This window comes from Patagioenas fasciata, chromosome 2 (assembly GCF_037038585.1).
Source record: "Patagioenas fasciata isolate bPatFas1 chromosome 2, bPatFas1.hap1, whole genome shotgun sequence".
Taxonomy (NCBI): Eukaryota; Metazoa; Chordata; class Aves; order Columbiformes; family Columbidae; genus Patagioenas; species Patagioenas fasciata.
In genome coordinates, this window is record NC_092521.1 from 7,135,545 (window position 1) to 7,151,376 (window position 15,832).

A 15,832-nucleotide genomic window follows, 5' to 3' on the forward strand; every position below is an offset into this window, starting at 1 on the left:
TCCCAGCAGTCACAGAACTAGCACATTTCTTACAGAAAAATTTTTTTTTTCCTCATTAATTATCAAAGAGACTGAGAAAAATAAAAAAATAAAAAAGGTTAAATAGTTTACAATCTTTAAAAGCTGGCCTGTGTAGTAAATTAGGTCTTTTTAGGCTTCATGGCAGAGTTATCTTTTCTTGTTGACTGTGCATTTAGAAAAGCAGTGTCTTGGCTGCCAAGGTATAATTAATGTTAGGGGTGGCAGTTGTGAGTATTAACTGGGTTCACAGAGGCTCCAGGTGAGATCAGCTCACAGTGTCCCAGGTGCTGTAAAATCGCCTCAATGAGTAACAGGGTTTTTTTTCCCTCAGTTTCTTCTCGCTTCTTACCAGACAAGAGGGTTTTTTTTTTGGCTTCCTGCACTGTTGTGAGTTCTGTGTGATACCTACATGCCTGGCAGCCTTTGACTGCTAGGAGGGGACACACCATTTTCATTAGGCTGGGTATTGCACAAAGTGAGAGCCTTTAGCAGGTGACATATCCTTCCAATATTTTACAGAAAAAAATATTTTTTTCTCACACCTTTCAATATCAATGACTCATCTTTTGTGCCAGAGTTTGGTCTCGAAGCAATATTACTTTATTATTTTTACATGTGGTCTTTAGTAAAGTGCTGCTACTATTAATTAGTGTGTCAGTGATAACTGAATTATGATGCTAAGAGTTAACTCTGAACACCCAGGTGTTGCTGCAGGCCAGAACGAACAGTTAGCTATTTGTGACTCCTGTCTGAGTCATGTTTTAGCAAACCAGGACTTGTTTCTCTTTGAGGAAAAAACAACTGGCCTACAGGTAAGAGCAAATGACAGACAGCAACAGTTATGTTCTGAAGTTGAAGCTGGTAGGTTGGTCTGAACAAGTTATTTGTGTTTGGACATAAGAATATTCCATGCTGGCACGAATTACAAACCTGCTGTTTGAGTTTTGCTTCATAATGTGTAAAGTGTGTCCAGTTAACTGCCACATGATGACTATATGCTTTTTGCCAATGTTAATCGTAATTATTGCCATTGGGCTGTCCTTTGGATCTTTGCAGAATTGCTTTCAAATGGCCATCTATGAAAAGCTTTTTTGTCTTCCTAGTTATTCTTTAGGATGAACAGACTAATTGATCAAAGAGTCAACACAAATGAACAAACTTTGTATTTGACATTTTCCCCACCTTTTCAGGAAGATGTTTAGATAGGAAGCTCATCAGAACTAAAAATTATTGTATTTATTATAGCTGAACCCACATTCGTGTGCTAATTTAATGTCACTGATGAAAGCCAGGTAGCGTTTTACATAATCCAAAAGATGGAAATGATCATTCTAGTTCTGCCAACAGGCGGAAGCTGAACTGATGTGTCCAAGTTTTTCCAGATGCATTAGGTATGTATATCACAGTGCTCTGAGGTATGGTATAAGTGATATAGAGAGCCTGCCATGCATCCTTCTAGGATGTATTGCTCAACCAAATTTTTGATTATTACTTCCTGCACCTGGGTTTTGATAGCCTTGCCACAGGCAGAGTGGCAGACCTCTTTTCCTTACTGAAAGGCCAGTTGAGGGACCCAGTCTCAGCCATCTGCAGTGACCCCTGGGAGAACAGCAATGAGTTCTAGAAGTTAATGGGAGCCGGTGGCAGTGACAGCTGGAATAACTTCAAAAATACATTTTTTGCAGTGAAGGTGTATGCAAGTTCAAGTTATCTCTAACTGAGAGACAGAAATCAACTCGCAAGAAACCTCCTAGGAGAGCTGAGTACCCCCCGGTATACAATATTGCCTTCTCTCCTTTCAAGCATTTTGTGCTGTCCTCTGCCTACATATCCAGCTCGGCTGCCAGACTTGCAGGAGTGATGGAGAAACAGCATGGTAACTACTCAGACACTGAAATTATTTTGTACTTTGCTGCCAGGATCCAAAGTCATGGACAGATTTCTACAGAAATTCGTAATTCGGAGTACTTCACCAGCATGCCTCCGCTTCCAGCAGAATGCCTCGACATAGATGGGGACTGGAACACTCTCCCAGTAATCTTTGAAGATAGGTACATGGATATACCTTGCAAAGGTGAGTGGAACCCCACAAGGTACAGCTTCATGAGCCAGCTTGAGCTGAGAGGTTCACTTTCCCAGCCCAAGGTAAGAAATCTCACATCCCTTGGGCCGGCTCTGGCTTGAATCAGAGTGTGATCTACTGTGTAAAATAGGTAAATTCTTCTGTTTTCCCTACTAGCAAACTAGAGTGTTTCCTGTAGCTTCATATTTCTCGACCTCAAAGTAAGTCATTTAGTTACAAGACATGAAGGATAAATCTAGAAAGAAAACAAGATCTTTTGGATTTTTTTTTATAGTACAAATTTAAAAAGAAAACCGTACTGTGAATTTCATACCTAGTGTGACATCTAGTGATAAGAAAACTCAGAACAAAAAACACAATTTCAGCATAAAGCTGAACACCGTCCCTGAAAGGCAGCACTGCTTTCCAAAAATATATTCTCCCCCTGAGTACCCAAATCAAATTTTTAATTAAGAATTATTAGTTCTGCAGATTTGTAATAAAAACTCATAGCCCTTTGTTCCCTTTTCTTTTTATTCAACTACTACAATTAGCAAGGAAGCTATATGTATTAATATGATAGGTGATCACAGTCTAGTAGGTGTGCCTTGTGGTTCAAAATTTCTACTTGTCCAGAGTTATCAAATTGCCTAAATTTTGACAATGCTCATTACAGATATTTAAACTATTAAAGTGAGTATTAAATTGACTCACAAGCAAGAGTTGAACAATGTTTTATGACAGCAGGAATGCAAAGAAGTGTCATCTTTGTTTCTCTTACCTATGCTGTAAAAACTAGCAGTTTAGATATAATTATACTGAATAAAATATATTTTATTGATATTGCCTTCTATGGTCTAACTATAACTGTTCAGTGAGTAATTCTAGTAATTCTGGTGAAATTCACACTCGCATTTGTAATGTGCCTCTAATCTATGTATAATTTATATAATATAAATATACATAGCTTTTTAGACTTTACAATCGCTTATCAAAGTCCCACAGCACCATGCAGCAATTTGTTGTGTTCTTGCAGGTACTACTACTTTTTTTATTCATTTCTTGCAGATCAGAATTTGGAAGTTTTCCCAGATTTTGAGGTTCCTGTAAATATTCCAACAGATGTAAGAGATGACAACGAAGACTTTGCATCAAATGATACTACTACATTAATGAAAGGAGACTTTGGGAAAGGCACTCTGTTAATACACACAGACAGGATAAATGGGAATCCTTCCTGCATATATAGCAGTACTGAAGGTGCTGCTTATACAGCTAAGGGTTTAAGCCAGCACTCCACATCTCAGGTACATACAGTGAACAAAGAAGGCCAAAGGAAACATGAACATATTTTTGCTTCAGGTAAGGAAACTACTTCTGATTCAGAGCCAGACAATACAGAATGCACATCAGAAGACTTTAAAACACCTGAGGAAGTTTTATTAAAAACCAAGACACTTTCAGTAGATGTTAACTATCAAGATATGAAACCTAGCAATAAGGATTCCCACAAAAGTGAGTCCACATTAATTGTTAGTGCTCAGTATGAGTGCGGAGCATGTGGAACTGGTGGCTTGAAAGACAGGACTGAACTACATAAAAAAGAGGAATCTAGTCATCCGGAGAATAATTTCACTTCATCCGAGCTTGCTCTGAATGAATTAACCAGTCTTGAAAAAACAGGAGATCCAGACACCAAGGCTTTGCTACCTGTTTTGAAAGGTTTGCCCACACACAGCTTTGAAATGAAATTGTCCGCAAAGGAGCAACGAGGTGAGGAATGTGAAGAATTTACCATGATGTCAGGGGTTATAAAAAGATCCTCCTCTATAATATCTGATTCAGGCATTGAAAGCGAACCAAGTTCAGTGGCATGGTCTGATGCTCGTAGTCGCGCACTGGAGCTGCCCAGCGATCGGGAGATCCTGCACCACTTGGTACGAAGGCACGCCATCCACCGAAATTCCCTGGAGGGTGGCCACACAGAAAGCAATACCAGCTTGCCCAGTGGGATCCAAGCATCACTCACATCCATCAGCTCTTTGCCCTTTGAGGAAGAGGAGAAGGAAGTGGAGCTTACCAAATTGACAAAATCTGTCTCAGCTCCTCAGATCAGCAGCCCAGAAGAGCCTGCGGAGGAGCTGGATATATCCAAACACAGTGAAGATTCAGGAGGAAACTTAAAAAGTCCCACAGAAACAGACGATAGAGATGTAAAATTAATTGCGGACTTTTCTGAATGTCAAATCACTGCTGAAAATGGACAACTAGAATCAAGAGGACATGCCAAACCCTCCATCAAACACAGTAGCAGTAACACTGAGTTACAAGAGGAGGAGGAGAAGGAAGGTTTACTAGAGACTTACCATAGTTTAGAAAATGCAAAACCAGCCATTTGTCCAAAGCATCTCCAAGACAATGTCTCTGAGTGCCAGTCACTGGACACTAATGGTGAATGCCACTTAGAAACACCAAAGCCTTGCAATTATTTGGACAAAAATATAGATAAGTTTGATACATGCACTGAGGATCCAAAAGATAAACTTAAGCTGGATAGTTTAAATATACAACAAGGCTTTTACTCCAATAGCAGAACTTCAGGAGAGGAGAGTTTCTCACAAAGCGTGAAGCTGGTAACAGATTTTTGTTATCCTGTTCCAGCTCCTTCAGAAACTTCAAATGACTTTGTCCCAATGCAAGGACAGTGTGGTAGCTCTCTTGCTGATGACAGCCCAGCAGCATATGCAGAAATGCAGGGTTTACAAGAAATTGAGCTCAATGACTCACCTCCCTCAGCGAACTCTGCCACTGGATCCTACAAGGCTGAATATCCTCAGGAATCCAACAGTCAAGAGCATAAACTTGTAGCTAATGGCACCGGGTTTCATTTGGCAACGACGGAGGGAGTAGCCCTGGAAAGCAGAAAGGCTGTTGATGTGGTTAACCTGTCCGTCTCTTGCACAGCCACGTGTCTTCCCTTTTCTTCTGTGCTTAAAGAAACCCCTGCTATGGTCGGCTTCTCTGCAAAGCAGGCTCCATTCCCCATCACACGCCAACCTCTCGGCTCTTTCGGAGTTGTCTCTCCTAATTCGAATGAGATGGATGAAGACACCAATGAGAGGATGCTGAAGTAAGAATGTCTAATTACTTTCTTCATTAGTGCCACTGTAACGTCAAAGGACCCTGACAAAATTCAGGGCCCTAACACAGTAAATACACTGCAAGAGTGTCAAACTCATTTTCACCAGGGCCACATCAGCTTTGTGGTTGCTTTCATAAGGCAGAATGTAATTTTAGGACTGTAGAAATATAGGAGTAGTGAAATGAGTTTGACATCCCCGTCATACTGTAAGCTTGCCTTCAGAGACAGCTACTACCTGAAGAATTACAGTGTAAATAATCCAATTAGGCAAATGGTTTATATAAAATAAATAAATTATGGAAACACTGAGAGACTGAGATTGTAAGACATTAGGTCCTTAATCCTCATGAAAAACAGTGAGATTTATTAATAGATGTCTAGATAATCTTTAAGAACTGGCCCTCCTTCATGAAGTCAAGGTTACCCAGACTTGATAATTGATCCCAGATACTCAGTTCAGTATGTCAGTGCCATAACTTGTCTTATTCTTCTGCTTAAATAATTGCACTCATTAGCTAAGCTATGAAACAGGAGCAGGGTCTGGCTGGTAGGGTCTCAGTTTCAACTTCTCAAACCGGAAAAATGAGAGAATTTGCATCCTGGGTAGATAAAGAAGAGGCATTATTATTTTGTTTTCTTGCTTCATTTCCCATGGCAAAAATGCCACATCATGACTTTGATGTCACAGTGGCCCATTTCATAGATTTACACACTATTACATAGATACTTCTGTTACTTTTTTGTGTCTCTCCTGTGCTGAGGGAAAACAGTGACATGGGAATTTCTCAACCCATTCAACTGCCCAAAATGTTGCCTCTGTATTTACATTTATTTGCAACCTAAGCTTTTTTTTCTTCTTTTTTTTTCTTTTTTCAATCTCTTGGGATTCATTTTATAGACCCTGCTGAAAGTCCTGCATAATCTAACTGCAAAATCTGTTTCTTCTTTGTGAAGCAAAATATTTAAGCATGTAGTCATGCACTTGAATGCAGGGCTTCCAGATCCATGACCTGAATGCTAATTTTTTTTGGATTTGTGTCCCTTTAAAGCCGGTAGAGCTGATGTAAGTAATTGCTCACTATTGTATCAAGTGTCCTTAAGCTATTCTGGAGCTTTAAAGGTTTATATCTCCTAACCTGGTTCATTCCAGTTTTCTATGTAATTCTACACTTACGTTGTGATAACTAATTCCTAAAAGCTAAGATTTGCTAAGTCAAAAAGCAATTTAAGAGTTTAGCATCTTCAACCAGCACAATGCTTCAGAGTAAATTCGTGTGTCAAATTTTAGGCCTTGACTAGGAAAGGGCTTGCCTTAATTCTTTCAGCACTCAGTTGCTTTTCCTCTTAGCTACAAAATACCCTGTTTCCCGCAAAATAAGACAGGATCTTGTATTATTTTTTGCTCCAAAACTTATTACTTTTTTTTCATTTATAGTTGCCTGGACACTATTTAAATCTACTTTTTTATGAACTGTAGGGGTAGGGGTAGGGATAGGGCTTGTATTTTGACCATTCTCACAAATACTGAAATATCATGCTAGGGCTTATTTTCGGGGTAGGTCTTATTTTTGGGAAAATAGGGTATTTTCAGAAGAACCCAAAACCAAACCAAACCAAAAATATCTACCACCTGAGGTAGATACACTCTGAGGAATGTGGACAACTCCTTCTACCTGTCTATAAATGCATCCAACACTAGCAAAATGCTACAATTTGCATTTCAGTATCTATAAGGATGATGACATTGTTAAAATGCAAAATTGCTAATTCTGTATCTTAGTCTCATTGTTATTTGCCACCAGAAAATTATTTTTTGTAAATTCTCCATTCCTCTGATGGGTGCGAGGTGCTAATGGGCTTTAGCTATTATCTCTATGTGGACAAATCACTCAAAGCAGATTTTCTTCCTTGCATCCTGATTTCTCTCAATCAGAATATGTAAGAAATAGTATCAAGTTCTCTACTTGAAAGTTGATAACATAACTTTTTGCAAATACCAGCCTCTTCATTTCTGGTTAGAAGGTTTGCTGTTGAACACCCAGTTCTATTGTGATTAATTAATGTATTTTCCAGTTTTTATCAGGCCAAAGAAAAATTTAAAAAAGAAATGAAGATTGAAGGATTTCTGTACAGTGACTTATCTGTACTAGCTTCTGATATCCCATATTTTCCACCAGAGGAAGAGGAGGAAAATTTGGAAGATGGAATTCACCTGGTTGTCTGTGTCCATGGATTGGATGGTAAGGCCAGAAGGAATTGCTGTTTGCAGGTCATTTTGGTGTAATCTAAAAGAAAGGTAGCTGTTCAGCGAGTATGAAAGAATGGAGAATCTAAGGAAAGTATTTATCTTAGCTAAGTATTTAATCCTTGTGTTATTGAGTCTATTACAATAAAGAATCTAGGAGAATATTAAATATATGCTTTAAGAAATGGGTGCCTGACATTTTTGTTTTTTAAACAGAATTCTACACTGAAGTACATGTCCTTCTGTGTACAGAGGAATGTGTTACAGTAATTCTCCTTGTCTTTCCACACATGCTTGTTGTTTTGCAGTATGTCACCATGATGAAAACATTAACCCACCCCCAGCACTGTTATAGGGTGGATAGTGGCCAGATTTAGAAAATGAGAAAATAAAAATCTTTATTCCTTGCAGAGGAAGCATGGCCAGGAATTTTTACACGCATGTTTTCTAAGTAGGAAACAGATATGTTAAACTTGAAAATTCCTTTGACAAATTATTGCTATGAATGGGTACGTGTAGACATTAACCTTGAAACAACGGAGAAGGAGGGGTGGAGACTCTGAAATCTCAGACATTCTCAGAAAGGTGGAAAAAAAATGCTGGCTTGAGCAAGGATGGTTTGTGATTCCATCTGGCAAGTAATGTCCTTTTCATGAAGTGGAGGTACCTCCTTTTCCAACAAAATATTTCAGAAGACTTTGGAATTCCATAGTATGGAAGGGGGAATGTCTCAATATATTAGGAAGCTAATTTCAACAGCATCTCTAATTATGAATACACAAAGAAAGGCTATTTCACATTTGAAGGTGCAGCCCTATCCCTCGGGACACAGGCCAAAGTCCCTGGCAGGGATGTAGTGTCCCCTGGGATCCTCAGCAGCCATGAGGGTGAAAGGATCGACCTCAGCTTTTTGGCTTACCTCTGCTGTTCAGCAAATAGGAGGAGAGTTATTCTGGGCCTGGTCTTTGCCCTTTCTTCCCCACCACTCCTGCAGTCCCCAGCAGCAGGAGGTGAGGTCCAGCCTCACCTTGTGCAGGCTGTGGGTATTCTTGGTTTTCCACTGTCTCAGTGTATGATGCTTTGGTGTGGTGAGCTGTCTTAGCAGCACTCAGCAAGATCTCCCTGACCTCAAGGTTTATAGGAAGACGGATGTATTGAATTTGCTCTATATTAGTTTCTTTTTTTTCTTCTGTAGAATTACGTCTTGTAAAGTACCATTAATTTCTAGGTAACAGTGCAGATCTGCGGCTGGTAAAGACTTTTATAGAACTGGGACTCCCTGGTGGAAAACTGGACTTCCTAATGTCTGAAAGAAATCAGGTAATACAGACCTAATTTCTCTCTTCCTTTCGATCTGCTACAAGTTGTTGACATCAGTGAAACAGGGCCTTCAGCAAAGCCCTTTCACCAGCTGAATGGACCAAAAGCAGCAGGGAATTCAAGGAATTTCATGCAGTATTTGGTGCCAAGGCCTGGTCCTGTCCCTGTCTGATTTGATAGGGTGTTCAAACCCACCAGAAAATATTTGTAGCATAAGAAGTCAAAGGCAATGACATTAGCACTTATATGACTAGACCTTAGAAGAAGAAAATTGATTTATACTGTCGGCTGGCAAACTTAGCAGCCTGATGCCTCTGCCTGTTGCATTCCAGGCAGCACAACACCACCAGAAAGCAGCAAGTTTAGTGATGTTAAATTCTTCAGAGGATATAGAATATCCAGCAGGTGTTGTCAGCTTCTTTTGCTGCATCAGGCATTGTTTCTCCTGTTGCAATGTTTGCAAGATTTATTTCCTTGAATGGTAAAGAAACGTTGGCCAGAAAAATTCATTGCTAGTCTAGGCTGAGAAACAGAAATGAATTCTGTGCTTTGCTCTGCAATGAACCCATATTTATGACATGGAGGCCTAACTTTATGCACAAGTTACGGATTAGTGGTGCCAAGTCAGAAACATTATTCTGATTCATGAGCAGCTGATAAACTTGAGTCAAAACTTTCCAACCTTCTTTGTTCAACAACTTTTATATTTTGAAGTGGCAGTTCGTGTCAGTTTGTGAACTTGCCACCTTCCAGTGCAGATCTCTGTCAGCAGCAGAACTGCACAGTGAACATAAGCAGTATGAAAATAATGAGGAGACCATTTCAGACTTGCATTAAAGCCTCTTCTCATGTTTTCAGAGAATGAAATATCTTATAACATCACTATTTAACATCATCCAGAACCCATAATGGGAACTTTAGTGATCTTATATTCTGGGAAGCTGAGGAACTTCCCATGGCACTGAAAATAGAATCCATGTGGTCTGATGGCTATTTGGGTACCATAAAGCATTCTGTCACCCTTTTTTCCCTGATCTGAGAAACACATGAAAATGACCCAAGAAATCAGTCATTTAGCTAAAGTTTTCCTTATAGAGAAAAATACAAATATTTTTTTAAGGCATTAATTTGCTATGCATTTGACAAGCTCAGTCAGGCTGAGATAATACTGGAGGATGGAGATATAACCAGGTGAAATATGACACTTGGTGTATTTTATGTATGATTAATGGTCAGGCTGATATTTTTCCTCTTTTAAACAACCTGAAAGATTTGGGATAATGAGCCTTGGAGGAAATCGTTAATTATCAATGCAGACAAAACAAACAGGCAGAAGGTTAGTGGGCTGTTTGTAGTTTATGAGAACATTTATTTTAAGTCCGTATTGCAAAGTGAATATGGTCATGTTTTCTTTTGCAAGAGCTGCAATTAGCAAGATCAGTTGTGTCACAAAAGCATTAATTACTAATATGTTTTTTCTGAATAGCTGTTTCAACATTTGATTATTGTTTTTGTGGCATCTCATTAGTTACGAATTTGATTTAGAGTCCTTTTGTATTGCCTGGATAGACTGGACAATATATTATTTGTTTTATTGTATCACAACTGGCAGTAATGTTGCAAGCAATAAATTGCTTGTCTTGCTCTAGCTCTCATTCTCTTACTGAGAACTGTTGAGTAACAAACATAGAGTATTTCATTAAGGTGGGCAAATAATTTTGTGATTACATCCTTAGCATCAGCACAACCCACATATCAGTGTTTAATGCTCTAAACTATTTTATCAAACTAATCTTTCAAATCCTAAATTCCAAAAGCTTTTCTTCCATGTACAGAGTATGGAATCTAGAGTGGCTGAGCACTGGAGTTCTCACCAGTGTCAAGTCATGCTGCTTTAAGATCATACTTATGATACTGGAATCACTCAGCCTCATATGGTTAATCCTACTATTAATAAATTGTAGGTCTGAGTTTATCCTATCATGATGTGCCAAAGTTAGAGGCACAGTTGGTAGAGGAAGAGAAGCAACCACAGGAGGTAATTTAATCCCCTTAAAATAGGAGTTGTCTTCTAGAGGGCCCTGTTTCCATGCCCTACAAAGTGTATGGTTAGTTTAGTGCTAATTTGAATTCTCAGGTTGTCTTCTGGAAGCCAAAGGTCACAATATAGAGTCAAAGAGACTCTATGACAGAAAATTTTGCCTTACTTGACCTACAGGCTCACTGAGGACAGTGAATTTCCACGTAGGTTTCAATGAAAGCTATGTGATCCGCACTGAACCATGGTATTGTTACTGTTGACGCTATGTGAGAAATACTTGTCTTGAGTAAGTTTGTAGTATTAGTTGGCAGCTATTTGCTAAGAAACTGAAAGAGAAACTTCATTACTCTGTTTTCAAGGATGAAATTAAATTTTTAGAGGACCTGGAGACTGAGAAAAAAGAAAAAAAAACACAACATCCTTCACATTTGAGCATGTAAAAAGAAAATTTGCACTAGTTATTATGTTTCTGCTTGTATTTTACTTTGAATATAACATCAGTCTTAAATAAGTGCAGTATATATTAATTCACCAACTCATTCCATATTTCACCAGACTGACACTTTTGCTGATTTTGATACAATGACTGACCGACTATTGGATGAAATTATTCAGCATATCCAGTTGTACAATCTCTCCATATCCCGAATAAGGTAAGTGTTCTGATAGTTAATAGTCTGTAACAGTTTGAGTTACATGAGCAATATTCAGTGAAATTAGTTTTTCCGAAAGTGCCCTGTGTCAAAAGCCATTGAATTAGTGAGAAGAATTTTTACATTGTTATAGATAGAAGAGTGTCTATCAGGATGAAAAAAATTGAAATGGTGGCTAAAGGATGTCACTGAAATCCCTGGTAGAGTCCCCTCAAGAGCAATTTATTCCACCCTTCGGTTTAATTTAAATAAAATACAAATGATTTTTGTATTAATGTAATTCTTTTTCTCCCAACAGTTTTATTGGGCATTCCCTTGGTAATGTCATCATTCGATCCGTACTAACTCGCCCCAGGTTTCGCTATTACCTCAACAAGTTGCACACCTTTCTGTCCCTCTCTGGGCCTCACCTGGGAACCCTTTACAACAACAGTACTTTGGTTAGTACAGGTAAGAGTTGATGTAAAAGCTATGACTGGATGTAGTCCATGGCAGAGTGCATGAGAAAACAACACATGGAGCTATAATAAATTGTAATAACATGATTTGTACACTGAGGTTGTGGAAAATATTTACCAAAGACTTCAAACCCACACAGAAAAAAATGCAATGAGAGGGGTTTTCAGTATCTACTAGGAAGTCCAGCTCAGTGCTCCCTGGAACAGCCAAAGGTGTGCAGCAGTGTGGTTCCACTGTATTCTTGTACTTCTCTATATGCTGCCTTAAAAAGAGGCATCTCCAAGGCTGACAAAGACACAGTGCTATGGGAATGGAATGTCCCACAGTTAAGCCTTCCTGAATATTCATGCTACCATGACATGGATAATCATAGAATCATAGAATAATTTAGGTTGGAAGGGACCTTCACAGGTCATCTAGTCCAACCTCAATGAGTCCAAATCAGGTTGCTAAGAGGTCCATCCAACCTGACCTTGAATGTCTTCAGGGATGGGGCATCTACCACTTCTCTGGGCAACCCACCTCTTCCAGTGTTTCATCACCCCTATTGTGACATTTTGTTTTCCTTCTGTCTAGTCTAAATCTATCCTCTTTTAGTTTAAAACCATTACCCTTATCCAGTGAGACTGTTAGACTGTTCTTCCTGTTGATAGCAACATAAGAGGAAACAAAAAACTTACATTGAGTTACAGTGCTATCCACTAGGCAAATGTCTTTAATCCCCTGGGCTGATAATTAGCATACAGGATAAAAATATGTACTGATTTTCATTCTAGGTTTATGGCTCATGCAGAAGTTGAAAAAGTCAGGGTCACTTTTGCAACTGACCTTCAGGGACAATGCAGATCTGCGCAAATGTTTCCTCTATCAGCTCAGCCAAAAAACGGGTGAGTAAGGCTTGATGTGGCTGTTTAAATCTCAAGGGCTATTCCAAAGGAGTGTGCTGGATTTCCATGTCCTCCAGGGAGTAAAGGAAATGTACATTTTGCTCACGATCTTTAAACAATCTTGCTTTCATGAAAGGCTGCTCTGTCTAAAATTTAATATCTATTTTATCTGTGCACTTTTTTCTTTGCCAGTTATCAGTGAATATGCTTACTAAACTGTTAGCATCAAATAAGGCCTCCATGCTGTAGTAAACATGCATCTAAGTTTATATTCTGCAAGCAAGAAATATTGTTCTTGACAGGTTATCACTGCTTAATTTATGCTACTATATGAAAAATATTTTTACTGTTTTTTTTTTTTTTTAAGTTTAACACCTCTTGCCTCGAAGAAATACGACTCTGAAATGAAGAGCAAATTTTATTCATGTTTATTGTGACACCTTTGTACTACAGAGAAAGATGTATGGCCTCATATTGGAAAAATGAAGTCTAAATAGAGATCTTTTTACCTCTTCCTTAGTCTGTCATGAATAAATGAAATAAATCAGGCTTTTCTTGAGAAAAGAAAGCAAGTATAGTCCTTCTGTTCAAGCAAATGTTTTCTTTTAAGAGTTATTTTTCATGTAGTGTGTGAGCAAATTGGTGTTAAGTATGTAGTCGCAAGGTCACTGCTTGACATTTAATTTGTTTCTCATACTTTGGTACACTGTTAATAGGAAACAAAGACTGCGTTAAGACAAATATAACTTCTTAATTCTTAGTCTGACAGACATACAGCTGTTTCATAATTTTGTGAACACACTGCAAAGAATCATAGAATCATGGAATTATAGCATAGATTGCGTTGGAAGGGACCATAAAGGTGATCTGTTAATAATTCAAATGCCCCTGCCGTGGGCAAGGACACCTTCCACCAGACCATGTCGCTCAGAGCCCCATCCAGCCTGGCCTTGAACACTTACAGGGAAGGGGCATCCACAGCTTCTCTGGGCAGCCTGTTCCAGTGCCTCACCACCCTCGTGGTGAATAATTTCTTCCTTACATCTAATCTAAATCTACCCTTTTTCAGTTTAAAGCCATTACCCCTTGTCCTTTCACTACCTGCACTTGTAAAAAGTCCCTCTCCAGCTTTCTTGTAGGCTGCTTTTAAGTACTGAAAGGCCACAATAAGGTCTCCCTGGAGCCTTCTCTTCTCCAAACCAAACAACCCCAACCCTTTCATCCTGTCTTCATAGGAGAGTGCCCTAGGCCCTCTGACCATCTTTATGGCCCTCATCTGAACCTGCTTCAACAGGTTCATGTCCTTCTTATCTTGGAGGCCCCAGAGCTCAATGCAGTACTCCAGGTGGGGTCTTGTGAGAGTGGAGTAGAAGGGGAGAATCACCTCACTTGTCCTGCAGGTCATGCTTCTTCTGATGTAGACCAGGGTATGGTTGGCTTTCTAGGCAGCAAGCGCACATTGCTGGATCGTGTTGAGCTTCTCACAAACCAACATGCCCAAGTCCTTCTCCTCAGGGCTGCTCTCAATACATTCTCCACCCAGCCTGCATTTGTACTTGGTATTACCCCAACCCATGTGTAGGACATTGCACTTGTCCTTGTTGAACTTTTGCGCAGGACCACCTCTCAAGGCTGTCAAGGTCCATCTGGATGGTATCACATGCCTCCAGGCTGTGGATCTCACCACAGTTTGGTGTTGTCAGCAAACTTGCTGATGGTGCACTCAATCTCACTGTCTCACATGGCATAATCAATGATATGAAGTTATTGTATCTTGGCTTTATTTGAATTTCCCTGTTTGGATATTCCGTTTGATTCCTTGGCTCTGATTTCTGTGCAGTACATTTGATATCTGCTTTATTACTAACATGTTTGAATAAAATTGGGTCTACACATGAAGTTCACATTATAAATTCTGAAGCAAAGAGTTCTCAAGCATGTGCTGAGAATCACAGAATGTCAGGGATTGGAAGGGACCTTGAAAGATCATCCAGTCCAATCCCCCTGCAGGAGCATGAACACCTAGAGGAGACTGAGGGGTGACCACATTAATGTTTACAGATACATAAAGGGCGAGTGTCACGATGATGGAACCAGGCTCTTCTTGGTGACAACCAATGATAGCACAAGGGGTAATGGGTACAAACTGGAACACAAAAGGTTCCACTTAAATTTGAGAAGAAACTTCTTCTCAGTGAGGGTGACAGACACTGGAACAGGCTGCCCAGGGAGGTTGTGGAGTCTCCTACTCTGCAGACATTCAAACCTGCCTGGATGCCATAGTTTGTTAACTTGGTAGGCTGGAGATCTGACAGGCTATAAACGAAGGTGTTGTCCCTACAAAAGCAGAAATTTAAAGTGAAAACATTGTCTATGCTTAGGCGAAAAATCTGAAGAAGCAGGTAGGTCCTGATTCGAAAACGGGAGATGGCATACTGAATCTGGGGGCATAAATGTTTACAAGATTAAGGTTTTAACAAAACACTCTTCTTATTGACAGAGGTAGGGTTTTTTGTGTGTTTGTGTGTGTTTGTGTGTGTTTGTGTGTGTTTGTGTGTGTTTGTGTGTGTTTGTGTGTGTTTGTGTGTGTGTGTGTTTGTGTGTGTGTGTGTTTGTTTGTTTGTGTTTTTGTTTTTTGTTTTGTTTTCTGGACTGCAATTAACCTGTTTGAATGGTGATAAGTAACAAAGTTTGCAGAAGCAGAAGAAATGAGTTTAAGTTAGTAAGACTCTAAGCTTGTGTTGCATGTTTTAACTATTATCATCTATTTTGAACTGTAGATTTTCAAATGTGTTTGAACATGGAGTAGTCATGCTGACACTGTATGTATTTTCATTGCTGTGCATCATTGTGATAAATGTATTTAATGCATTTGCCACAGGTCTTCAGTACTTTAAAAATGTTGTGTTAGTGGCCTCACCCCAAGACAGATATGTACCTTTTCATTCAGCAAGAATAGAAATGTGCAAAAACGCCCTTAAGGACAGACACACAGGTATGTT

General features: G+C 39.3%; 1 protein-coding gene across 1 annotated transcript in view; it reads left to right on the plus strand.

Annotated features, from left to right (window-relative positions):
* The window catches only part of FAM135B (family with sequence similarity 135 member B), a 209,871-nt gene that overhangs the window by 189,343 nt on the left and 4,696 nt on the right, over positions 1-15,832 (plus strand). Inside the window, exons 12-19 of the mRNA XM_065831691.2 lie at positions 1,941-2,095; positions 3,152-5,213; positions 7,299-7,465; positions 8,699-8,790; positions 11,387-11,484; positions 11,783-11,934; positions 12,720-12,830; positions 15,712-15,825. Of these exons, the coding sequence (XP_065687763.1) occupies positions 1,941-2,095; positions 3,152-5,213; positions 7,299-7,465; positions 8,699-8,790; positions 11,387-11,484; positions 11,783-11,934; positions 12,720-12,830; positions 15,712-15,825 (2,951 nt within the window). The remainder of the gene's footprint in view (positions 1-1,940; positions 2,096-3,151; positions 5,214-7,298; positions 7,466-8,698; positions 8,791-11,386; positions 11,485-11,782; positions 11,935-12,719; positions 12,831-15,711; positions 15,826-15,832) is intronic.